The sequence below is a fragment of the Lissotriton vulgaris genome, chromosome 1_1 (assembly GCF_964263255.1).
Source record: "Lissotriton vulgaris chromosome 1_1, aLisVul1.2, whole genome shotgun sequence".
NCBI classification, from domain to species: Eukaryota; Metazoa; Chordata; class Amphibia; order Caudata; family Salamandridae; genus Lissotriton; species Lissotriton vulgaris.
In genome coordinates, this window is record NC_141685.1 from 2,126,880,951 (window position 1) to 2,126,907,025 (window position 26,075).

General features: G+C 44.5%; 1 protein-coding gene across 2 annotated transcripts in view; it reads right to left on the reverse strand.

The window, feature by feature from the left end:
• Nucleotides 1–26,075, reverse strand: part of LGR5 (leucine rich repeat containing G protein-coupled receptor 5) — a 743,377-nt gene that overhangs the window by 33,074 nt on the left and 684,228 nt on the right. For both annotated transcript variants that reach the window (XM_086921836.1, XM_086921845.1), the window contains one exon: nt 6,309–6,454. In XM_086921836.1, the coding sequence (XP_086777962.1) occupies nt 6,309–6,454 (146 nt within the window). The remainder of the gene's footprint in view (nt 1–6,308; nt 6,455–26,075) is intronic.

Consider the following 26,075-nt stretch of genomic DNA (forward strand, 5'->3'; position numbering starts at 1 on the left):
ATAATGACTTCATCTTAACAACATTTGAAAACTTGATATGTCATCAACCGTCTTAGCTTTCCCATGATAACTATTGTCTTACAACCCTGGGGCACTATAGCATGCCTTTTATAGTCAAATTCCTGAACTGACACTTCAACTGCAAATTGTAACCAAGAATATGCAGTCTTTGGGTTTCTTCATGGAGTGAATGGTCTAAGGCACACACCTTGGACATATCTATAAAACCACCCACTTAGTAAGGTCACTCATTTCTTTGTGGTTACCTATGAAATCTGCTATATCATCCACACCTATACAATATCTTGCTATCATACCGGTCTGCAGTCAGATACTACAGGCACTGTTTTTGAAGCAACATATCTAAAATTTAAAGAAGAAGTTACACAAGGGAAATGTTTTGCCTTGCGACCAAGATGACTGTATATTATATAAGCTATGAGACGACACCGCTCATAAACAAATCGGGGGCAGCGTGGAAGAATTGAAATTTCAGGGCTTGTGACCCTGGAAGGAACAGAACAGATGGAGGTATCTGATTCGGGTACAGTTTGGCGGCATGAGACAGATCCCCTCGCCATGTCTAACAAGTTGGTGGTTACTGCTCTCTTGGGCTCAGAGCGTAGGTTGCATGGCCAGTAGTCATCCATCAGGACCCATCCACCGCTCTTGGTGGGTGAGTGGATTGAATGTTGTGCCCTTCCATAGCCCCATCATAGCCACTGTTGCCTCCCATGAGGTGATGCTATAAATAACGTGCACATAGATAGGTGAATTAGAAATTGACGGATTGGGAACCACCACAAACGCCTTTTTAATATGAATTCACTCGAAAAAATACCTAATTTATCGAAGTTTACTCCGTTTCTTCTTTTCAGAAAATCACGAAAAATTCTTAAAAGTTTACTTTGTCCTCTTCATTTGGTGTAAGAGTACAACCCTCAACAACTCAAGGTACTTTAATTTCCATAAGTTGTTGTATAAACAGCCCATTCACATATATGATGTTGTGTTCATGTGGATCCGTGTATACTCTTACAGTATCAACGATTGGAACCTGAGGCATTTGATTGATCATTCTTTCAATGAACTACAGTTAGGATGGACCTCAATCCGAGTCCTTGTCATTTTCATGCCTTCAAGGTGAACTTATGATAATTTTGTTAGAATAAAGAAACTGTAGATTGCTGACCATTTAGTTTATAAAAGTCTTTCCCTTTACCCTTGCAGAACACACCAAACTTTCGTACTGAAGAGAAGCCCCAATAGACAACTTGGGTTTGAAAAGTGTAGACCAGGACCAATGGGGGATCCCAGCTCAACGAGTACCAATATGGATGTTTAAAAATTCATTTTTTCAAAAGCAACTTTTTGCAAGTTCATATTAGATACATCTGGATCCTAGCAACAAAAGCGTTCCCTGTGAATATATTGCTCTGGTTTCAAAAGTTTCAGATTGATGAAGACTGTATTTTAGCAAGTTTATGTATTGATTTTGAGTCTAAATATTGTATATTTTAATACCTTTCATAACACTTTTCATATATTTTTTCCACAAATTATTCACTATAAATTCATTGAATTGAATTTGGATTCTCATTTCTTTTATCACACCAATTGTTAAAGTTTGAAATGTTTTTTTCAAATACTACTCCAGTAATTTGAGGCCATGTTTATTGAGTAAGATGTTCCTCATGCATAAGTAAAGATGTATTTGAATTTTGAAACCATCTGATGTATTGTGTTTACAGTTGTCTGAGGCCCAAGGTGGTTTTAGGTAAGGGCCAAACCCCCCAATTTAGAAATAAATAACGTGCCAGCATGAGTAAGATCAAGTAGCCATGCAGAGGGTGAGATGGCAGATGCATTTGCAAATGGATAAACGGCCCAAGCACCAAGTGACCTACCACACTTGAACACAGGCAGTAGGCACTGAGGGGCATATTTATCAAACTTTCATGCTGCAAAGGGAAAGGGCAGGAATGTGCAGTATATGACATTATACAGCTCATTCCTGTCCTTTCCTTGTGCTGCCTACAGCCAAAGCAAGCTCCCTTGCTCTGTGGTGTAAGGGTGCCTGGGTTGTAGGCAAGGTTGTTTTTGTGCTGGAGAAGGCTGCACACTTAGAAAGAGGATCCAAAGAGGAGAAATACAAATGTTTCTCCTTGTTTCTCCTCCTCTGGTGAGGTGTAGCAAATTGATGAATTCCCAGGATTATCAGTGTTGGCACTCTGGGAATGTGCCCGAATCCATGGGTGGATGCGTGGAAACACCCATGCTCCACCCATTGAACACCTCAATCGGGCAGAGTAACGCAATACAGCAAGTTGCGCTGCGTTTCGTTACTCCAGATTTACCAAGCCATGCAGGGCCAGACAAGGTGGTCTTGCATGGCTTGATAAATCTCACCTTAGAGTTGTGTCCAGCTTGTGCCCCCCTAGCGTGAAATAAGGGCAACGCAGCACATTGATAAATAAACCACTGTATGCGCCTGAAAGGCACTATTTCCTTGATAACTTTCTATACTTAAAAAGAGACAGTATCCGTGTGATTTCCGCTATTGGGGTTTGTTAATGTTATCTATGACACTACAACCACCTTACTCCTTTGGAACGTAGGGATCAAGGCGAAATTCGCAACATTGGCCTTAAACATCTCGCCTGCTTTTTGACTGAACTGTCCTGCAGTGGCTGCTCCTCCGCTAAGGTAGAGGAGCGTCGCCCCACTACCAGGAGCAGCAAGGAATGGAAAAAATAAAATGATAATAATGGACTGTTATAATTTTATTTTTTCCTCCTGCTGTGGCAGTGTGTGAGGAGGAGGGCGGAGCTGCAGGGGGGGAGTGGTAGAATACTCCTGTGGCTGTGCAAAGTGACTGTTTGGTTGGCCCTCTCGGACTGCCCAAAACAGTCAATCGCACCCCTCTGTCCTCCATGCAGGCTGCATTATAGCCTGGACGGAGAACATGCTCACCTTTCCAGCCCCTGGCTGAACGCTGTTTCACGGCACTCAGACCAATCACAACACTCCATTAGAGCTTTATGACTGGCTTAGGCGTGGAAGCTTGGCTGCCTGCTTCCTGTCTGACCTGGAATAGGACACAGGCAAGCAGGCGAGAAGACTCAGGACCCAGCGGCGGCGGCAAGGCAAGTTTTCTTTTTTTTTTTAAGCAGCCTTGCCCCCAGCATCCACACTTCACCCACAAGCCGTGCCAGCCACTCCTGCTGCCTTGTACATGTCAGTAGGGAGGAAATATTGTAAGAATCTCTTGGTTTGTGCCCCATATCTGGGCCGGTACCTTGAGAGATAAACATATGAGAAAAGGCCCACATTGCAGCTCCCTGGCTTCTCCATCCATTAACAAGTAAGCCAACATGATCAGTTAAAGTTGATATACTGGAGTTGGGACTCCTCATGCACCTCTGGAAATAAGGGTGTTGTGGGTTCCATAATCTGCACAACCAATACCAGCCCCAACAGCCTCTCGTTATGGCCTTAAATGCCCACTCAAAGATGTTGTGCGGGGTAGTGAATAAGGTTATGTTATACGCACTTGTAGGTCGCATGGCTGCCCCAGCCACAGGGCATCCCATATAAATATAACAGCAGAAAGTCAAGGAAGCTAGTGATTGGAGAAAAGCAACATCTTGATCATTTTCCTAAAAGCCCAATGGTCTTGTGTGCTATGGGCAGCAAGAGGAATGGAATTCCAAAGGGCAGGTACCAGTGCCTTGAACGAGTGGCCCCCTGCTCTTGTCCTGTGCACCCGCGAGACACGGACCAAATACATGTCCGCAGAGCATATGGCTCGAGCTGGGACATACAGAGAGCACAGCTCACTCAAAATTTGCGGACCCAGGCCATACAGGATCTTGTGTGTCGTACACAGGGTCTTAAAGTAGAATCTCTGCTCTATAGGTAGCCAGTGGAGCCGGCAGAGAAGGTCTGAAACATGGCGGTTCTCAGGTAGTGCTAAGAGCGTGTGGGCAGCAGCGTTCTGTGCCTGTTGAAGTCTTTTGGTCACAGCTTTATTAATGCCAAGTAACAACCCATTACAGTAGTCTAGCCGTGACAGCATGGTGGATTGGACAATCATCTGTCGAGTTGGTGCGTCAAAAAGTCCCAAAATGGATTTCAGACCACGTAAAAGACCAAAGCAAGTACCAGCCACTGTCTTAGCATGCCCCTCAAATGAGAGACCACCGCCACCAATTCTCCCAGGTTCTTGACCCCGGATTTCTGTTGAGTGGGGGTTTCAAGGGCCACAGGCCACCATTGATTGCCCCTTAAATGGGTATTTCTGCCCACCAGGAGCACTTCTGACTTGGTGGAATTCTTATCCACCATCCATCCAAAGATGTCCGTGAGGTCGTCTTCGAATTTTGCCTGATCCTGATTGGAATTGTTGTAGAAGGTGAATACCAATTGAGTATCATCAGCTTATGATACCAATGCGATTTTCCAGACTTTGGCCATTATGGCCAGAGGGCAGATGTAAATATTAAATAGAGTGGGGCTCAGGGCATATCCCTACGGAACGCCACAGCAGAGAGGGTGGGCACAGGAGGTAAAAGGGGGAGCAAAGACCTGGAAAGACCGATCGGCCAAGAAGGACGAGAACCAGGCAAGGGCCTTGCCATTGACCCCGATCTCCTCTAGCTGATGTAGCAGGATCTTATGGGAGACCGTGTCAAAGGCCATGCTCAGATCCAGCAGGATTAGTGCTGAGGTTCTGCCCTCATTCAAGGCGGACCGTAACTGCTCCATGACTACAAGTAGTGCAGATTCGGTGCTATGTCTAGGGCAGAAGCAGTTTTGTGACATATCTAGGATCGAACTTGCTTCCAGATATTGAGTCAAGATGGTGTTGACATAGGACTCCATGATTTTAGCAAGGTACGGAAGCAAAGATATTGGGCAAAGGTTTGCCGGCTGAGACGCATCTAGCATTGTTTTTTTTACAGGGGGATACCTTTGGCATGTTTCCAGGACTTAGGGATTGCTGCCACTGACAGTGACCTATTGATCAGCTCCTGGCCTTGCAATAGGAGGCAATTATGGAATTTTCTGAAGAGATCTGGTTTTGAAGGGTCATTAGGAGATCCTGACTTTACTTTAGCTGACAGGGACTCCATGTCTTTAGAGGACATGGGCAGGAGAACCTGGAGGGAGTGAGACACAGCGACCGCGAATGGACTCTCCCCAAAGCCAGAGGAAGCCTTCCCCGGGCAGAATGTGCTATAGATGCGTTCCACCTTTCTGATAAAAATGTAGCCAGTGTCTGGCATTGTGAATTGGAGGATATGGTGCTATTGGCAGAAGGGGGTGGGGGGTTTAACATTTCTTTCATGAGAGCAAAGATGGTTTTGGTTGGATTGCTGCTAGCAGTGATCATGTTGGCATAGAACACTACCTTGGCCTTCCGGACCAGTTTATGGTATACTATTACTGCGTTCCTATAGATTATCTTTTCTGTGGGTTTGTAGGAACTTCTGCAGGCCCGTTCTAGGATCTTACATTTTTATTTTCCGGAATCAGGGACTCATCAGTTGGCCATTCTGGGTGGTGAGATTTTAGTGTGGCTATAAAGATGGTCGGGCATAATTTGTGCCATGGGCGCTTCATTGAAGGCAGTCGAGAAGATTGCAGTGGGGGTGGGCCTTCTAAACAAAGTCATAGGGAGATGGGAAAATGATCCATCCAGAGCATAGAAGGGGGGGGTTTAGCCTCCAGAATCTGGAGATTCGAAAATATGGGGTGAAGGAGGTGACCCGCTACATGTGTGGTCCCCGACCAACTGCATCAGCTGGTAAGCTGCCATATCTACCAGGAAATTGATGATCTCCTGGGACTCTTGGAGTTCCTGGTGTAAGTTAAAGTCCCCTATGATGCTAAAGTTGGCTGCTTCTAAGATTAATGCGGATGCAGTGTTAGCTAGGGCTTCTTGAAAGGCTTTCGAAAGGCCCGGTGGGCGACAAATAAGCAGCCAGGTAGTGTAAAATTGTGATTCAGTACAATTTTAATGAGGGCGCTTTCACAGTCGGGAATTAAAGACTTTTATATTTCTGATCAATTTTATGTTGTGCACAGTTGTGACAGATTAAAATTAATCTGTTCTGGCATGGGAAGACAATGCATACCCTCAGTGCAGAATGATGTAATACTTGAAGCGTTTCATGCTTATTTTTTGCGCCATTCAAGAAAACATTGCAATAGTCGATTTTGGAGCAGATGCTAATTCTAGTATTATTAGTGAGGTTCTGAAAGAAAGGTGTGTAGTCTACGTACAATGTATAGTAATGACGTACCTTGAATATGCATCATTTCAATATTCCCCAAATTCGAAGCGCCTGTGGTGCTATTATCATCGTTGCTCCATTGACTGGGAACTTTGAAAGTGTTTTTACAAACTTCAAATGCACAACACTGATAGGCATATACCATTTCTATTAACCTACATAAAAAAAATGCAAGAATGTAATCTAGCGATATAGCATTAGATATCAGATATGTTCTTTGTAAATTAGATATCATAAAGTACAAAACTTAGTCATGCAAGAAATTACTCTATGAGAATTGGTTTGAATATAACAAGCAAATCAAGGAGCATTGTGGCCAAACTGAAATTCATGGCCCTAATCTGGGCCTTTAGCTATTAACTAATAGCTACGCAAGTCCTTTGCTAGAAAATAATTATACATAAAAAATCTTCAGGTTCATCCTTGCTTTTTACCACAATTGCTCCTCTGAGCATACATCTACAATTTCTCCTGGGAGGCAACAGAAACGTTTGACAAAATTGCTCTTCTTAAGAAAGCGTCAGTGACAATGCAATTGTGATCCCACAACTCAAAATAGAAGAAACATGTCTTAGTAGCAAGAAAAGGAAAAGCACTCAGCAAATGCCTCGCCCCTGACTATGCTATTTTCCATCCACTTTGAGCCGTTGATGATCTTTTCAAAATTGTGAAGAAAAATATTCAAACATCATTTGTTTCTTCTTCAGGTGTTTCCCAGAAATTTTTCAAGATTGTTGTTGAAGTGCCCTCTGCTGTGAATCTATATGATAAATGATCAATTCGGTCACTCTCACAGCAGCAATGTCCAGAGTAAACACAGAATCTGAACATTCTGACCCACAACAAACTCCTAACCTGTAGAAAAAACAAAATTTGTTCCCCAAGTCTTAGCCTTAAATTGTTGCGTTACCGATACTCCACAAACTTAATCCTTAATGTTCGCAAACTTATTTACTCCTGGTGTTCATTATCTGCTTTTGAACCAGTCCTATTTACTTGATATTTTCCAAGCTATATCTCCATTAGGTTCCTTTTAAAATCAACTTCTGATGTTTCTAGCATTAACATAGCATTTTCTTTTTTTCATTTGCATGTTTTAACCTGGAATGTTGCAGAGCTTAATATTAGTATTCAATTTGGCAATTTTACTCCATATTTTGATGTTAATATTTTCTGTTTACAAGAACCCAGAATGAATAATTATTTGGATTTTGAGGATTTTATGGTATTTTATCTTTTCTACTCGCCCCTCTAAATTGGGTCATACAAAAGGTATTCTAAACAATAAACAGGGAAACAGTAAATCTACCTAATGATAAAATAAGTCTCCAAGGCACTTTGCCTACAGTCAAAAGGAAAATCAAATGTCATGTATCTGTTTTAGTTTCAATTATGCTTTTACAAAGGGGAATCTGAGGAAATGTTGGCAACTTGTCACATAATCATGTGAAGAGACTTGTTCCATTCTCACTATTCCTAGATAGTCAATTCTGAAGCTTAACACATATACAATTTTAATTAATGATTTAAACTATCAAAAAGGAGTCTGAATTATAAGTTTTCCTATTCTAAGGAATCCTTTAATTTGTCAGCCATGCCAAATTATCATGAGCACAAGGACAGGATTAGGTCCCCATTACTTTAATCTAAAGAAATCTTGGATTGTATGGCACATTTTTGTGCCAGTTCACTGATTTCAGTGCTATATACTGGGTCAATTCCTGAGACTTGGAAAGGGAACCTGATTTTGCCAGTTTATAAGAACTATAAATAGAAATGGAGGACAATCATGACTCCAATCAAATTATAGGTCTACTGCTTTATTAGATGCAGTAGGTAAACTGCATGGAAAGTAGCCGCTTTATCATCTGAATCTTGGTCATTAAGTAGATGCTTATTTATCTTTGAACAATGTGTTTTTAAAATCGATTGTCCGACGGTGGCAAATATTTTGGCTATAAGACTAATCTGTGAAAAAATACATCCTAGACTGGAATCAGCTTTTATTGATATTTCTTCTGCTTTAGATGAAATTGATGCCCATTACAATGGAGCAAGATAGAGAACTGGAGCATTCCAATTGCCCTATTACACTCCTTTAAATTCTCCATTCTGGTAATTTGGTCAAGGTATAATTGGGTTTTATAATTGAAAGAGTGCCTTCATCCTAGTAAGAAATGGTTTGAAACAAGGATGTGCTTTAGGCTCATTGTTGATTTCTTTATATCTTCCTGATTTACTGTTAGCTTTCTGCAAAGTACATTCCTTTTGGGTAAAATTGGTCTCTCAATCTATTTATCTATGTGGATGATACTGTAGTCTAAATTTAACATCAGTTGGTCTCCACAAGAAATTGTCACCTATGCAGCAATTCAGGAATAATCACATACTCCAAATAAGTATCTCAAAAACGAAAATTATGACTTTGGTAAATATCTGTTAAAGAAAAATCATAGTGAGTACATTGATAAGGTTGAGAATTAATTTGTATAGAAATAGGTTTCTTTGGGTGTGGATTTCAAAGGAAACCTTGCCACAGAGTGTGTATCACTATTTGAATGTACATTTCTAGGTCTAGAGGAAAGTATAGTTTGGAAGCGTTACCTATTGATATGGATTTCAATGTCCATAGAAGTGATTTACTTGAAATTTGGGACGGTCAGAATTGTCGACAGGGCTTTTGCACAAATTATAAGTACTTGGAAATATATTAGGCTTACAGAGGCAGAGTTTCTTTGGCACTTCATAACTTAAGTTGATTAACATACTTTTGTATTTAGAGTTACTAAATTGTTTAATTATGCAATTGGTTCTTAGGAAAAAGAAGACTCTGATCTTTAAACCCCACATTCTAAGTATCCGTTAAAAAGATTGCTTAAAAGAGTATTCAGTAAAAGAAGAGAAAGGGCCTCACAAACAGCGGGACAGAGCACCATTATCAACTACTGAATCAAATCTTGCTTTAGAAATGTGAAACTACCGCCATTCAATCACTCCATGCAAAGTCTTTCATTTAAGCCGCTCGAAAATCAAATCATCTAGTACAACAAGAATGTGGAAAACTCTTAATTTTTAATGGGATATTTCATTTACATCATCTTTTAAAAAAAATACGAATACATTCAGGTTATCTGGGAATCAGATCACCATTATACAGGTTAAAACATTGTAACACAATGACATATTAAAATATGGTGCAAAACACATAAGTCGTGCAGTAAAATTCAAAATATAAAAAGGGAGAAATATAAAAGACAACAAACAATTGTCTATTTAGTAGCTAATAATCTGCTTAGGCAGTTACACTCGATACCTGATATACTAAATAAATCCATATCTATAATATCGAGAAATTGCAGCAGATATTGTCAATTAAGAGCGTGAACGTGTTTCGGTAGACTTCCCCAATTTTATCCACCTTCTTCAGGACTACAGCAATTAGTCTCCCACACACTATCACAACAATTATTTAAAACTGATGTGTGTCCCGAGCAAGTCCTTCCTACGGCCTGTATCCCATACATAAAGGTCCCCAACTGGTATTCTTAAAATGTTTAGGGATCCGTTGGACACCTACTGTTAGGTCGTCAGGTTCACTCTACTAAATAATAGCTATCTTATTTGGACCTCAAAGGCGTGGTTTAGGTTTCACTCTTATCTGGGAATATTTTTTCAAAGATCCGTGACACACGGTAAGACAAAACTCCAGGACACCTGTTGGTCCGTCCTAATCTTTATATTTACCACATGCAGGGGGTATATGCCTCCTCCATTCTGTTTCTGCTACCGTATATGGCTTGTGGTAGTTATTTAATTACTTATACAGACGGCTCATCGTCACACTTCCATGCCGCGTGAACGTTGAGGTGAGTTATGTGCGCACATTGGCATTCATGCTGTTTGATTTGTTCTGCATTCCTTCCATCATTTGTGTGTTTTTTTATGAATTAACTTTAAGGCACTTTTATTTTGATTGATGTCTGTTCAAATGTACTTTGCTACAGATGATGGCTGTTTTCAAATTTACATGTCGGAAAACTAATAACTCACTTCTTATGTAGATGCCCCATTTATGAGTGTGAAGAGTTTACCTTAAGCACTGGTTAAATACATGTACACTATAGTTCTCCAGTATTGATATCTTTGGTAGATTCACATGCAAGAATCTTTGCCCTCGCCGAGGTGGAAGTCCCACAGTAAATATAATAAATAGTATAGAGTAAAGCACAGCACAACAAAGCTTAAACAAGTGACATTGTTAACCAAATTACATTGGGTGGAGTTTGGTTCTTATTAAAACAATCAGGAAGAATTCTTCCTCCTCACCGGCCACCATACCTCACATTTCTGAGCATTAGTGAAAAGATAATAAAGATGAGGTATAACATATGGTCAGTTATCAGGGAGGAGGATTGTTTGAATGTGAATCTATGAAGTATATCAATACCGGAAAAACTACAGTGTACAAGTAAGTAACTTGTTTTTTCTCCAGGACTGAATCTTTCATGGATTCACATACTTGAATCCAAATAGTAATAAACTTGATAACATAGTCTATAAGCCGAGGTAGGAAACAGACATGGTAGGTAAAGATTTTAATTTCTATAAAAAAGAAACCTCACCTCACTGAAATAAATGACGAAGAACTGCCTGACACACTGCTGTATCATCTTTTGTTGTGGCACCAAGGCAGCAATGTTGTGCCTGTTACTCCATGTAGCAGCCTCGCAAATGTTGGTCAAGGATACCACAGCAAATAGGGCAGTAGACGTGGCTGCACTCTTTATGGAGTGTGCTCAAACTTTTCCACTCAAACGTTGTTGAGAATTTTTATGACAGAAAACGATAGCTGCTGATATCCAACGGGCTATACTATTTCTTAACAGCGCATTCCCCTTTCTCTGAGGTGCAAATGCTATTAAAAGTAGATCAGATTTTCTAAATGTTCTATGTGTACCTTAGGTATCTTCTGAAATCTAAGGTATGAAGTGGTCTTATTGTTGCGTTGGTTTTAAGAATTATCAGTTCGTTGAGGTGGAATTCCAATGGGACCTAAGGTGAAATGCAGATTAGCTCTCAGAAAGGACCTGGTCATCCTAGAATTGCATGTAAGACTCTTTCACTGATTTTTCTTACCAAAGTGAGCCCAACAGAAGGGCTTTTTTGGAGGAAAGATGTTATAGTTCCACCAAGAGCCTTCTCATTAGTTGTAGTAAAACAAAAATTAATTGTCGAGTTATGAGTGGTTTTCTAATCAGAAGGAAAGCTCTGAAAAGCTCTTTCATAAATTGCTTAATTAGTCTATTATATCAGTGTATGGTTTATAGATCAACAGAATTGTGAAATAACCGCCAGGTGGACCTTCACTGAATTGTGAGACAGGCTTGAACAAGCCAGCTGCAATAAGTATTGCAACACCTGCTGTGGTAGAGATGAAAACAGATGAATGCTGTTATGAGAACACCATATGTAGAAGCAGGATCATTTTGCTTTATATGCTAAATTTTTCATCTCCGCTATGGCCAGGATGCTTTTGAATTCCTCAGAGATATTTAAGAGATGGAATTTATTGTAGGCAGAATCCGGGATGATAAACTGAGATACTCTCTTGTGTGAATTACTTGGCCCTTGTTCATAGATAGGGCTTTTTTTTTCGTTTCAAAATGCTTTATTCGGTTTGTACAAGTACAACCATATAGCAACATTCATGAATACAATTGAAGTCACTTTTATAAAGGATTAAAGAATGATGAAACTTGCTAAAACAATTACATTAATGCAGCCAATCAAGATAAAATCTAAAAGAAAAAATAATCACTAAATATAGCGTCCGCTTAAACATTTGGTGCAAGGCATGCCAGGTGGAATAATACTAAACAAGGGGCCTATACAGGGCGAAAAGTGCAGTAATGTGTGAAAAATAAGCAAAGATTGAACGTAGCATTTAGCAGCAATTTAGCAAATTAATGCAAAACATATCACATTAATATACCATAGGATAATCGCTTGTATATAGCAGCCGTTTTAAACGTTTGATACAGCATGCAAATAGATGGTACTAACAAGAGACCTATGCTAGGCCTAAAGTGCAATAATATGTGCAAAATATGCAAAATAGAACGTTTGTATTTAGCAGCAATTTTTAAAGTCTAGTGCAAAACTTGCCAAGTGAGGTAGTACCAGTCGGAGAGAGGCCTAGACTGAGTATAAAGTGCAATAGTGTGTGCAAAATATGCAAGGATAACTAGTGCAATGTCTACAACATCTCTTACGTATTTTAGCAGCAATTGTATACAAATCGAAGAAAGGCCTGAACTGGGCATAAAGTGCAATAGTATGTGCAAAAATATGCGAGGATAACTAAAGTGCAATGTCTATAAAGTCTGTTACATATTTATCAACAATTATATACAAGAAATTTAAAAGGTATAAGTCCCGAGGGGTACAGAGCCAAGGGAACAATCGATACGGGATCTAAAAACATGATAATAACCAAGGTTCACGTATAAGAGAAATGCAAAAGGTTTGACAGTAGCTCACAATTGATCAATAGGTGTCTTTTCCAACGGAAATCATATGATAATTGATTTCCTGTGCCCGATACATTTAAGAACATAGGTGGCTACACGGTAACATATATTAGGGGACGACAGGTCAAACAATAATTGCATTGCAGCTCCTATATCACACGTACTGTATTCTAAAAATAGTTGTTTTAGATAAAACTTTCTAAAACCAGTATAAAAGTTGCAAAATAGTAAAAAGTGGCAGATACTCTGTTTCGATTTCCCATCGCATGGGCACGGGCAAGACCCCGGCTTCTTTGTAGTAGGGAAGGCCACCAAGTGGTGGACTATACCCAGCCTCAGGCGTGCCAAAACGAAACGATGGGAGTTAATGCTGACAAATGTAAGGTATGATGGGAATCCTGTATTTAAATTGTATTCCAGATACAGTTTAAAAGTACTTTGTGTAGCATACCCCTTCATTCTAATCCCTTCTGCATGATCCATGTAGATGGTTTTAAGGTCACGCTTCGTTAAAACTGATTCTGTTGGGGTATCTTTAAAAATATCTTGACCAAAAAGGGAATTATACCAGTGAAAGATGTGTTTTAGCCAGGGGATTTTTAAGTGCTGGTCCAATTTAATACAGTCTAAAATTAATTCCTGGGTAAACTTGGTTTCATCTTTGGCCCAAATGGATCGCCAGAGGGAGAGGGGACGTAGTGCAATCAAGTCTGTGGCATGGTGTATGCCCAGCTCCCTATGAATAATTTCGTTGGAGGCTGAAGCAGGAAGACATAATAAGCGTTTAAGGTACTTATTTTCTTCCTGCTGGATGGAGAGGGCGATCTGCGAATTATATCCCCATATCCCTGCTCCGTAAAGGGCAGAGGACATGCACCTGGAGTTATAGATGGAAATCATCTCCCTTATTCTACGCCCCCCTAGTTTGGTAGCGAATCTGAAGATGCAGTTTGTATTTCTGATCATCTTCATGCCTATACAAGATTGCTCGTTTGCCCATCTCCCGTCCCCTGAAAAAGTAATACCTAAGTAACAAAAATGTTGCACAGACTCAAGTTTATCCCCATCAAGGAAGAATGACTTACTTTTCTTTAGTTTCTTCCCGCAGGTCATAGTCATAGTCTTGCCCTTATTAATTTTGAGCATTCTGCCTTTGATAAAAACGTTAAATTTGTCAATTAGCTTTTGGAGCCCATTCGCGGTCCTGGAAATCAGGACCGCGTCATCCGCGTATAAGAGGACGGGTATTTGTTTGCCATTTATCATAGGGGCATCAGCAAAGGACTCTTGTAGGGACTGATCGACCTGGTTTATAAAAAGGGAGAACAGCAAGGGTGCGAGAACGCACCCTTGCCTAATCCCTCTACCTATTTTAAAAAAGGGGGTGCACTCTCCGTTTGGTCCGAATCTAACTTTGCTTGATAAGCTACTGTACATTCTGGCCAACAAATGAATGATTTCGGGGGGTGCGCCCATAGCAAGTAATGTTGGCCAGAGCAATGTGTGTTCCACTAGATCGAACGCCGAGCTTAGATCGGCAAAACACATGAACAAATGCCCTTCCTTTGCTCTTGTGTACTTGCCGATGATAAGCTCAAGGTTCACACACTGCTCCATGGTTCCTATGCCCCTACGGAACCCGTACTGAATGGGTGATAGGACATTATTGTCCTCAACCCAGGACTCTAATCTACCCAGAAGCACGCGACTCAGTATTTTTAGTGACGAGTCCAAAAGAGAAATTGGGCGATAATTACGTGCTTCAGCCCTTGAACCTTTTTTGAAAAGTGGCACCAAAATGGATTGACCCCATGAGGTAGGTAGTTCATTCTCAATAGCAGCATTGAAATAGCGTGTTAAAATAGGCGCCCATAAGTCAATCTTGGATTTAAAAAAGTCCACAGGGACCCCATCTGGGCCCGGGGCTTTCCCCCCCTTGCTTTTCTCTATAGCATCCTGCACCTCATTTAAAGATACTGCAAACAATAATTTCTCCCATTTAAAATTGATTGGCGTTACAGTTAAAACATTAGGATCTGAAACCAAAGTACAATTGAAGGAACAATCAGAGTTAAAAATCCCAGTGAAGTGTATAATCCAGTCTTGACAGCTGACATGCGAAGTAAGTTTGGGAATGTTGTCATTCTTTAAGAACGGACTGTTTACAGTGTCCCAGAAAAGTTTGTGATCTTTTGTTTCCGCTGCCTGATCTAATTTAACCCATGCCTCGTCCTGTAGTTCTCTCTTCCGGGCGGCTAGTGCGATTTTATAATTGTAACGCTCTTCCCTTATCTTACAGGGGTCTCTCGGTTTTGTATCTAGCGAGGTTTTTAGCCTTTTTAGTGACTGGGCACAGTTATCATCAAACCACGCTGTCTTAACTTTTCTTGACTCCCGTGATTTGCGTGTCAGTGATTTCTCAACAGTTTGTGTGATGATTAGAAATTTAGACAGCAAAGTTTCTGGGCATGGTGTTGGGGATAAACAGTACTCCAATTCTCCGTAGCAATTAATAATTACATTGGTGACAATTTTGGTAGGGTCAACTTTTGTCCATTTCACCCTCATCCCATTTGGCCTTCCTACGGAGATGTCCTGAATAGGTTGACCGTAAGAGTTCCTTTTTGACCCCCAGCCCAGTAATTCGACAGAAACACTGTTGTGGTCACTGACCGTTTGTTCAATTACCCAAACATTTATATATGTTGCAGAGCTGGAAACGATAATGTGGTCTATAAATGATTGGCTGTTCCTTCCATGGAATGTCGGGCATCTAACATTGTTAGCATTCGTATTGCATTCAAGAAGTTCCAGATCATATTTGGCCAGTAGGTTATTCAAGGCACTTCCTAGGATGTTGTGTGGGAAGTGATTGAAAACGCTGGTAGTTTCCTTTCCAGAGTATTCCTCCCTGTGGCCACAAGCCCCCTTAAGTGCATAAGAGCACGTTTTGATATTAAAATCTCCGGCCCACAAGATTACAGCTGGTTTAGAGGAGCTTGATAACATTGCATCAATTGCCTGCTCGATGTCAGAGATGAACAGCCCCTGGCTGTGGCTGGCGATGTTATTGTAGAAATTCACGATTATTAGATCTTTATGTCCATTATGGGCCACGCGCAAAACGGATGCATAATCTCCCAAGACTGCATGGTTACTGACCCAAAACTCAGTCAATGTTGTGGATTACAGGGTCACTAACCCCCCCTTGGCGCGGCCAGCCTGCGAAGCCACAGCTAGCACGCTGAAGGAGGAATATCCCTCGACGTGTACTTCAGCTCTGTCCCAGGTTTCTTGAAGGCATATGATGTCATAGCCTTGCTTAAGAAAGTCATCCCATACGGGTGTATTTACCTTGGAAGCTAGGCCTGCTACATTCCACGTGATAACCCTCAGTGAACTTTCCCTGGATACATGGGGTGGAGTAATTTCTGTTGTGGCTGTCGATGACATTTGATCGCCTAGGTGGTTAACAACAGTACAGGTGCTGTTAACTATCGTTGACGTATCGTTAGGGCTGATTGTAGGGTTCTCTATGGAGGGTTCATTTGCAGGAGGGATTTCAAGCGGGCAGGTGTTGACTATAGTGGTTGAATTATTTAGACTTAGAGCAGAAGTGTCTATATGGATTTCACTTACTCCGGTAGGTGTATCCGGGAGTCAATCATTTTCATCAAGGGAGTTGAACACCTGGAATCTGTTTGATGTTGGAACAGCGAATTGACCAAAGATGTTGCTTCCAGACCCGATTGTATTGTGGTAATTGAGATAGTTGGGGTTAGGCATTCTGTACAATTCCATAGGTGGTTGTGGTTGTGGTTGTGGAACATGCTGATTATTAAATACATGAGTGGTCGAAGGGTACAAAGGGTGGGAAGGATACCCGGCTAATTGTACAGGTGCCTGCTGTGCAGATGGATAAGGTGTATTAGTTGCTCTAGGATGTTTGAAATTCTGCACGGGGGTCTTAAACCCCACCAGGTTTCTATAAAAATAATCCAAAGGAAACAGGGTTGTATTGTATTCATTGTCAGAGGGGATGGGTGCGTTCAGGATGGAGTCTCGTGCCCATTCAGTGGTTTTGTAATTTATGATTACGCAGTCCCCGTTTATTTCCTTTTTGCTTGGACCCACCCATCCTACCCTTTGGGTTGAAATAATCTGGCCTGCACCACTTAAGGGGAAGCCACAATTATGGACCAGCCAGTGTAAAATTTTATTTTTCAGAGTTTCATTGTTTTCAAATTGGGAGGGTTTGAGTTTTGGTACATTAGCAAGGATTGCTACCAAAGGCCTGCTTTCTGGTGGGAGATTGATCACGGCGGGGATGATATTGTTATAGTAGCTACGCGCCTGTGGGTTCCTACTTGCTGGGGTATGGTCCTTGGGCACCTCTCCGGTTGCTCTGTGAGAGGTGGAAGAAGATGGGCCGTTAGGGGCGTTACTTTGTAAGGTTACGGTTTTACCGGTAGGTGCTGGGGGATTTGTATTACTCACTGGTGGAGCCTGTGGTTTAGGTGCGGTATGGGCAGTTGTTTTAGCCTTATTCCTAGTTGATACATTTGGGTTGGGTAGGGTGGTTTGTGTTGTTTGTGGGCCTAAGTGTTCGAGGATGTCTAATTTGGCTATACCCAATTTTTCCAGGTTTTCCACCTTTTTACCTATTTGCTCAAGTTTGTCGTTTAGGGGAGCAATAAGATGCTTCATAGCATCCGTAATTTGGACCAGTATAGACTCCATATTAACTACAGGTCCTGTATTAGGCACCAATTGTACAATTCCATTAGATTGTTCTATGGGGGGTGTTGGTAAGATGGTCTTCTTTCTTTTGCCCTTTTGTTTCGTACATCCCCTAAAAGGAGCCTGTGGTTTCCTGATGTGAGTGCGTCTGGTTCTGCGATGGGCGGTGCCCTGGTTGGTTGGACTACTGTCGCTACTATTGTTGGCTAGATCTATTGTGTGCATAGTATCTGCATTGTCGCAGGTAATCAATGATGCGCTAGGCGCAGCACTAGGGCCCGGTTCCTCGGGTGGTGACGCATCGATCTGTAAGTTAGGAGTCAGAGATAGACGACTGTCCCTATCTTGAAGTATTGTGGGAAGTGTGGGAAGGTCTTCTGTGGGTGGAGGCACAGTTCCAGGGAGACCTGTGTAGGATTGCATCAGAATGGAATCGTTTGATAATGCTGTCATGTTGATATTATATACAGTGCTATCAACAGGTTGTGGTGTGCGGTGGATTAAACAGGCACTGGGTGGTAGAGACAATCGTCTAGCAGTGTTTTCGATGGCATTTGCTACCACTACAATTGTCTGTTGAAGCATGCGATCAATAGCGGTTAGCGTTGGTAACGGTGTCTTGGTTTGGGCAGTGGTCCTTGCAACGGAGCGTGTGTTAATAGGCGTTTTTTTAACCATGTTCTTGGTGGTGGGTTTAGATGCAGTTGGAGCCATTAGCAATGTATATTAATCACAAAACGTAGTACCTTGATAGTCACTGCAAAATTGGCCAGGGGGTAGAGCCCAGCCCAGTCTCCTCAGGCCTCTGAGGGCCACAGAGGGCCCGCCCTTTGCCCGGGCTTAGCCCCGGTCTCGGCCCCGCGCGCGGTCCCGCGACGCGGGAAGACCAGCCCCTTAAGCAGCGCCTCCGGGCGCCAAGCCTCTACGCGACTTCCGCTCGTGTCGCGGAGGCTGCTGGGAGTTGTAGTCTCTACTCCCCCTGCTCAGCTGCAGACCCGGTGGTGGAGGGTTGCAGCGGGGGGAGGAGACAGCAGGCAGCAGGCGCGGTGAAGGAGGCACTGAATCCCCGGTTCTGTGGGGCAGAAGAAGCACCTGGGTCCCCTGGACGCTCACAGGCAGGCAGGCTGATGGACAATCCGACGAGCAGGTAGGCTCGTGTGCTGTAGCAACGTAGCGCTGAAACCGACGCCCGCTCCCCGGCAAGGCCAGCCCCTTAAGCAGCGCCTCCGGGCGCCAAGCCTCTACGCGACTTCCGCTCGTGTCGCGGAGGCTGCTGGGAGTTGTAGTCTCTACTCCCCCTGCTCAGCTGCAGACCCGGTGGTGGAGGGTTGCAGCGGGGGGAGGAGACAGCAGGCAGCAGGCGCGGTGAAGGAGGCACTGAATCCCCGGTTCCGTGGGGCAGAAGAAGCACCTGGGTCCCCTGGACGCTCACAGGCAGGCAGGCTGATGGACAATCCGACGAGCAGGTAGGCTCGTGTGCTGTAGCAACGTAGCGCTGAAACCGACGCCCGCTCCCCGGCAAGGCCAGCCCCTTAAGCAGCGCCTCCGGGCGCCAAGCCTCTACGCGACTTCCGCTCGTGTCGCGGAGGCTGCTGGGAGTTGTAGTCTCTACTCCCCCTGCTCAGCTGCAGACCCGGTGGTGGAGGGTTGCAGCGGGGGGAGGAGACAACAGGCAGCAGGCGCGGTGAAGGAGGCACTGAATCCCCGGTTCCGTGGGGCAGAAGAAGCACCTGGGTCCCCTGGACGCTCACAGGCAGGCAGGCTGATGGACAATCCGACGAGCAGGTAGGCTCGTGTGCTGTAGCAACGTAGCGCTGAAACCGACGCCCGCTCCCCGGCAAGGCCAGCCCCTTAAGCAGCGCCTCCGGGCGCCAAGCCTCTACGCGACTTCCGCTCGTGTCGCGGAGGCTGCTGGGAGTTGTAGTCTCTACTCCCCCTGCTCAGCTGCAGACCCGGTGGTGGAGGGTTGCAGCGGGGGGAGGAGACAGCAGGCAGCAGGCGCGGTGAAGGAGGCACTGAATCCCCGGTTCCGTGGGGCAGAAGAAGCACCTGGGTCCCCTGGACGCTCACAGGCATGAATGGATGACCATCAATAGCTATAAAACACTCGGCCCTCAAACATACTTCAGTCTGGGGAATGCAAGGTGCATAAAGGAAACATTTCTCAAACACCTTCTAGGGAAGCTGACATCTATCTTGCACCTTCCACCATAGATAGGGCTTCTGGTACTGGCCTGATTGGGATTTTCCACTGTTCTGGAAGAAGAAGTAGCTATGTGTACCAGAATTGCCTTGGCCGCGTCTGGATAGTAGCGTAATAGGGGGAATACATATGAAAGACATTCCCCCAAAATCCCCTCTGCAAGTATCTGCTGGAATAGTATCAGCATTTGCCATTTAGGGTAGTTGCAAATATAGATTTGGACTTTCCCAACTTTGAAGGCTCTTCAGCAGTTGGTGAGGATCTACCTCCCACAGGTGACATTCTCTTGACTTTCTGCAGAAGGCATACGCCTAATCGTTCTCTCTGTTCCTGGTTTCACTTTTAGGGTAAGTTGGTGTTCCTGAATCCATTTGGGGATCTTTTGAGGTTCTGCGGATAACACATATTTTAAAATTCTTTTTTATTGCAAGTAAAGCAAATATAAGAGCAATGACATTAAACATTACAGCTATGCAGACAGTAACCATCCCTCATCCGTCCCCAGGAACCCCCATGGTCTCCCCTACCACCTCCCATCAATTCATGGGGCAACAGCAACATCTGGGCACCCCTGACATAAAAAATCATGACTGGTACCTGCACCTGGAGAACATATATCACACTGATATTCATTCCATTTTCCCCAGATTTAGGTCCATTTATTCAGACAGCCCCTATTTTCATAGACCACTCTCTGTGCCAGCATGCACCAATCCATTTCCTTTTCCTTCCAATTGTTCAAGCATGGAGTTAACGCCGCTCTCCACATTCACTCTATATTGCGTTTGGCCACCATCAACCCCAGTGGCATCCAGAGGTGGTCCATGCGTGTAAGGTCAGTTGCATCCCAAACATTTAGGAGGCAACACTTTGCGGATACCTCCCATATCGCTCCACAGATATTATTTAAAAAGGGAACCACTGATTCCCAATACTACAGAAGTATTGGGCAGCTCCGGATCATGTGAAAAAACGTGCCCTCCCGGCCACATTTCGTAGGACACATTGAGGTCTCTGCCCTGCCCATCTTCGCCTAGTAATGAATGCATTGTAGCATTTATGTAGGAGTTTCAGTTGCACCAGGTGGAACCGTGGTCTTATGGACACTCACCTAGGGGACGCTAATGCATCAGGTCACTCATCATCCTCTGGATAACACTCCAAGTGCTCCCGCAAACGAGTCAAGGCATCAGGGGAGTTATTAATCAATGTACAATAAGTGAGGGAAATCGCTTTTCTGGGCATGTGCTCGTCTAATAATCTATCTTCAAGCGGGATGATTCAGGGAAGTCCTCAAACCCCGACAGTGCCTTCTGCAAGGTGTGGCATATTTATAGATACGGGTAGGTTTCAGTGGGCGCCAGTTGGTACTCGCTTTGCAAGTCTGCAAATGAAATCATTCCCTCATGTGTCCAAAGGTCTCTCTCCACAGACAGGCCAATTAGATCCCACTTGTTGAAGCCCTTTTGCATGGAAACGTTACCTAGCTTTGCAGTGTCCCACATGGGAGTAGCCAGTGTAATGCTGCTTCCCCAACCCAGAGCATTCAGTCCAGTATTCCAGAGGGTAAGTGTGACTGCGGTAGGACTAGGGAAGGAGCTGGTGAGAGACCCCCGGTAGATGGTTCTGAGGTATCCCCCTAGTTTCATAGCTCTCCTCTCCATTTGATAAGCTGGTTTGTCTTCTGGAAGATAGGCTCAATGGTTAAAGGTGCAAGCTGCGCCACCCAATAATAGATTTGTACATCGGGTAGAACAATCCTGCTATCATACCAGCCCCATGTCAACTTCTTATGGTCTGTTTATGGGGGACCCCCCATTCCAGAGTAGCGTGCTGGTCTCACTTTTGATCACTTGGAAAAAGGATAACGGGACTGGGTAGGATGTATTTTGAAGCATTTTAAAAAACAAGGAATAGCTATCATTTTAAACAAGGTGGCTTTCCCTAGAAGTGACAGATGCAGGGTCCTCCAATGTTGAACATCTCTCTTCAGGCATGCGAGAGGTGGCTCAAGGTTAAGGGTGTGAAAGGTGTGGCATTCCTGGTAATGTAGATCCCCAAATAGTGGAACCCTTCTGTAACAACACAAGCTGCACAGTCACTGGGCAAGCGCAGTGCATTTCCATGCAGGAAATATAGCAACGACTTATTCCAATTAATGGAATAGCTGGAATATCGACGGAATAAAGTGAATATGTGCATTAGTCTGTCAAGTGTAAAAGCCAGGTCAGCGACATAGAGCAGGATGTTGTCTGCATAAAGGGAGATCCTGTCTTCCCAGTCTTCAGTCCATCTCACTCTTCTGATCAGGGGGTTGCCTCTAACCCAGGCAGCCAACAGCTCCAAAACTAGAGCGGAAATTAAGGGGGAGAGTGGACAATCCTGTCTTGTGCCACGCTGGAGCTGCAACACTGGGGGTGTGCCTCCATTCACCATCACTTGGGCCAGGGGGTCAATGTGTAAGAGCTGTATCCATGACAGGATAGGAGGGCCGAATCCTAGTTTAGCTAGAACTTCAAACATTAAAAGGCCACTCAATTGTGTCAAAGGCTATTCGTGCATCAAGGGAAAGCACAAGGGCATCCTCCAGGATCTCAGCTGCGCTGCTCAGGACACTGTGTAATTGCTGCAAATTAAGTGAGGTCCGGATGAACCAGCATCCGAACCACCTGTATTAGCCGTGTGGCCAATAGTTTGCTAACATTTTCACCTCTGAACTTAACAGCAAAATGGGCCACTAATGAGACACAATCTTATGGCAGTTTGCCCTCTTTGGGAATGACAACTATAGTAGCCAACCTCTGATCCTTGGGCAAGACGCCAGACTTGTGGCACTTAAGGAACATTGGGAGTAGGTGGGGAGCGACCTTTGAAGCAGTAAGCTTGTAAATCTCTATAGTTGGGCTATTTGGACAACTGTTTTGCCGGGGTTTAAGTCCCGAATAGCTTGTGTCACTTCGCTTTCCGTAAATTCCTGCTCCAGGAGTGTCCTATCTGCCTGAGGAAGACTTGGTAACCAGATATCCGATAGTAGATCATGAGACTCCTCAGCTGTCGAGTAGCATAAAAGGCTGGACGTCGCAGCTTCCGTTGAAGCATCTCTGTATTCCTTTTGTTTCAGGGATAAGGTATGTTGTATGTCCACGAGCTCAAGTTCAGGGAGCTGAGCTTCTAATTTCTGGATTTCCCCTTCAAGCATTTCCAAACAGGGCCTCATTTCCTTATTTTGCCCCACTATGAGAGACAGGCCGTGGCCTCTTATAACCCTCTTGTATGCCTCCTACAAGGTCAGAAATGAGGTCTCAGAACCCTTAATTTCAGCAACGTATTTCTCTGTTGCCTCATTGAGGCCCTCATGGATGCAGAGCACCTTAAAATACCAGGGTCTGAGTAATAATCATAAGTCCATTCGTAAAGCGCCATGGTTACACTAATGCCAGTGTGTCCCCGCACTGCGGTAAAGTCAGCCAGAAATCAAAGCCCAAGCAGAACCTGACTTATCCTTGAGGAAAGAGAAATGTTTTTAATTTTTTCCTAAAGCATCTCTCCTGGGTCTCCATCCGGAGCTCCATCGGGAGGGCATTCCATTGTTTAGCCATCAGTAGTTGAAAGGACCAGCCACCCATCCTGGCCTTTTTAATAGCAGGAACACAAACCAAACCTACCCCACCGACCTCAGCTGACGTGAAGGAATATGCGGGGACACAGGTACAAAGGGGCCTTTCCCTGCAGAATCCGGTGGCAGACGCAGAGCGCTTTAATCGGGAGCCAGTGAAGCGCCGCCGGAGCTGCCCTAGCCGATGACCTTCTCGGGCGCCTCAGAATGAGGCGGGCGGCTGCATTTTGCAATCGCTGCAGACGCAGCAAGCATCTAGCAGGTGCGCCTAGATACAGAATGTTACCATAATCTAGGCATGAAGTCACCAGCGCATGGACCAGCGTCTTCCTAGCCGCCATGGGTAGTAGGTCCAAGGTTTTTCGCAGGACCTTCAGAATTCCGAAGCATGTACCTGCCACCCACCTAGTTTGGTAGTCGAAAGAAAGGCTAGGATCCAGCCAGACTCCCAGGTTTTTTGCCTGTGCACATGGCGTAGGTGTCGCCCTCAGGTCCTGGGGCCACCATGCTGACGACCACACAGTTGGGGCTCGCCCCATCACCAGCACCTCCGTCTTGTCACCATTAAGCCTCAGGCAGTTATCAGCCATCCATGCAGCCAGTTCATGCATGCATGCCCTGAAGCTGGAGGCGGCCGTCTCCGGCGCCTGGGTTAGGGAGACCACCAGCTGTGTGTAATCGGCATAGGATACGACCCTGACCCTGAACCCCTCCGCAATCTCCGCCACGAGAGCAACATAGATATTAAACAGGGTGGGGCTCAGGGTCGATCCCTGCGGCACTCCCTGGTTCAGCTTGATGACCCGGAAGTAGTGTTCGCCATGTCTCACCTGGAAGCACCGCCCCGACAGGCATTGCACCAGAGATTGGTGAGCTACGGTGTCAAAGGCGGTGTCACTTAGGTCTAGCTGGATTAAGGCCGCCGTTTGACCAGCATCCACAAATTGTCTGATGGACTCAGTGGCAAAAAGCAGAGCAGATTCAGTCGAATATCTGGCTCGAAAGCCGGACTGGGTCGGGTGAAGACGATCGTGTTCCTCAATGTAAACCGTCAGCTGTACATTCACCACTTTTTCAGCCACCTTAGCGAAATATGGGAAAAGGGAGATAGGGCGTAGGTTGTCTAGACGCTCTAACCCAAGGTGCGGTTTCTTCGGAAGCGGCAAGACAACGGCTTCCGTCCAGCAGCCAGGGATGCAGCATGTATCAAAGGAAGTCGCCACCAGGTGCCTTATAAAAGGCTCCAGGCATTCCAAGCTACCTTTTAACCTTTTAGAAGGTGCGGGGTCCCTAGGGGATCCAGACTTAATACTGCTACAGATTTTAATCAGTTGTTCCGGAGGGGTATCGAAAATTCCTTCAGCCCTCCTCTTTCCACCAAAGGTTCTCTATCTTCCAGCCCCATCTCACCGACCCTTGCCGCTTCCGGGAAGGTGAAATAGCCGAATTTTTCTCTGAAAAGGTGGAAAAAATCTATCTGATTACAAAGCCCCTCTGAGCCCACAACCGGGGCTGCTAAGCTGGTGATGGAGGTTAACTTCTTGTAAACCTTGAAGAGCTCCCGGGTTGAGCTAATGGCTGAATCAATTCTCTCTAGAAAATGATCCGCCTTGGCCTTCTGATAAGTTTGTGATAGCTCCTTTTTATAAAGCTCTTTCCCCTGCTCAGAATAATCTACCTTCCAGACCCTTTCCTGCCGTTTACATCCAGCTTTAGCGGCTCTCAGGGATTCCGAATACCACGGGGCTGATTTCTGGGTTCTGAACAGTTTTTTCTTAGCCCAAGGGGCGGTGCAATCCAGAGCCTCTGTGATGCGTCGATCTAAGTTTTTACAGGCTGATTCCGCATCGCTGCCCCCTGGCGGGGCACCCTGCCCCAGGGCCTTATTAAAAGGTCCCTGCGAGAAAACCCTGATCGCAAATGGCACCAGGTAGTGATCCATCCATATAACAGGGAGGGGGGTGTGGGCCAAAATATCCTCCCAGTTCGTAAACAGAGGGTCCAGAAGATGTCCCTTTATGTGGGTGGGGGCCGTGGATCTGAGTTCTAATTTAAAAGTGGCCATTTCCTGGCAAAATTCACTAGCAGTGGGGCAGGTCCTATCATCAAAGTGCAGATTCAGGTCCCCAAGTACTATGAATTTCTCATAGCGCAGGGCAGGTTGCGCTAGATAATCCAGTATGCTGGACCAAAGCCTTTTGCATGAACCGTTGGTCTATAAATAAGGACCCCCTTCACAATGTAGTTTTGGTCCACCTCAAGTGTAAAGGACCCTTGCCTCACACTCCATCACGTTGATATCCTCCAACGTGCAGGGGACATTGTGTTTATGAATAATTGCAATACCACCCCCTCCACCCCCCTGCCACCACTCCTATCCAAGTGGCTAATAGCATAGCCCTTGGGTGCTGCTTCTATAATATCCGGGGCCGACTCCGCATCATGCCAGGTCTCTGTGAGAAACAAAATGTCAATCTGGTCATCAACCAATAAGCCGTAGACTTCCAGTCTGTGTTTCCGCAGTGACCGGCAGTTCACTAAGAAACACTTGAGTTCACTGATTGCCCCCTTGTCCTCCCCGCTACTGCCAAGGGTAAATGAGCAGAATCTACAACTTCTCCTATTGTCGCACACCATATTATGTTTACAACATTCCATACTCTGGGTGCGCATCCCATGCAGTTCTT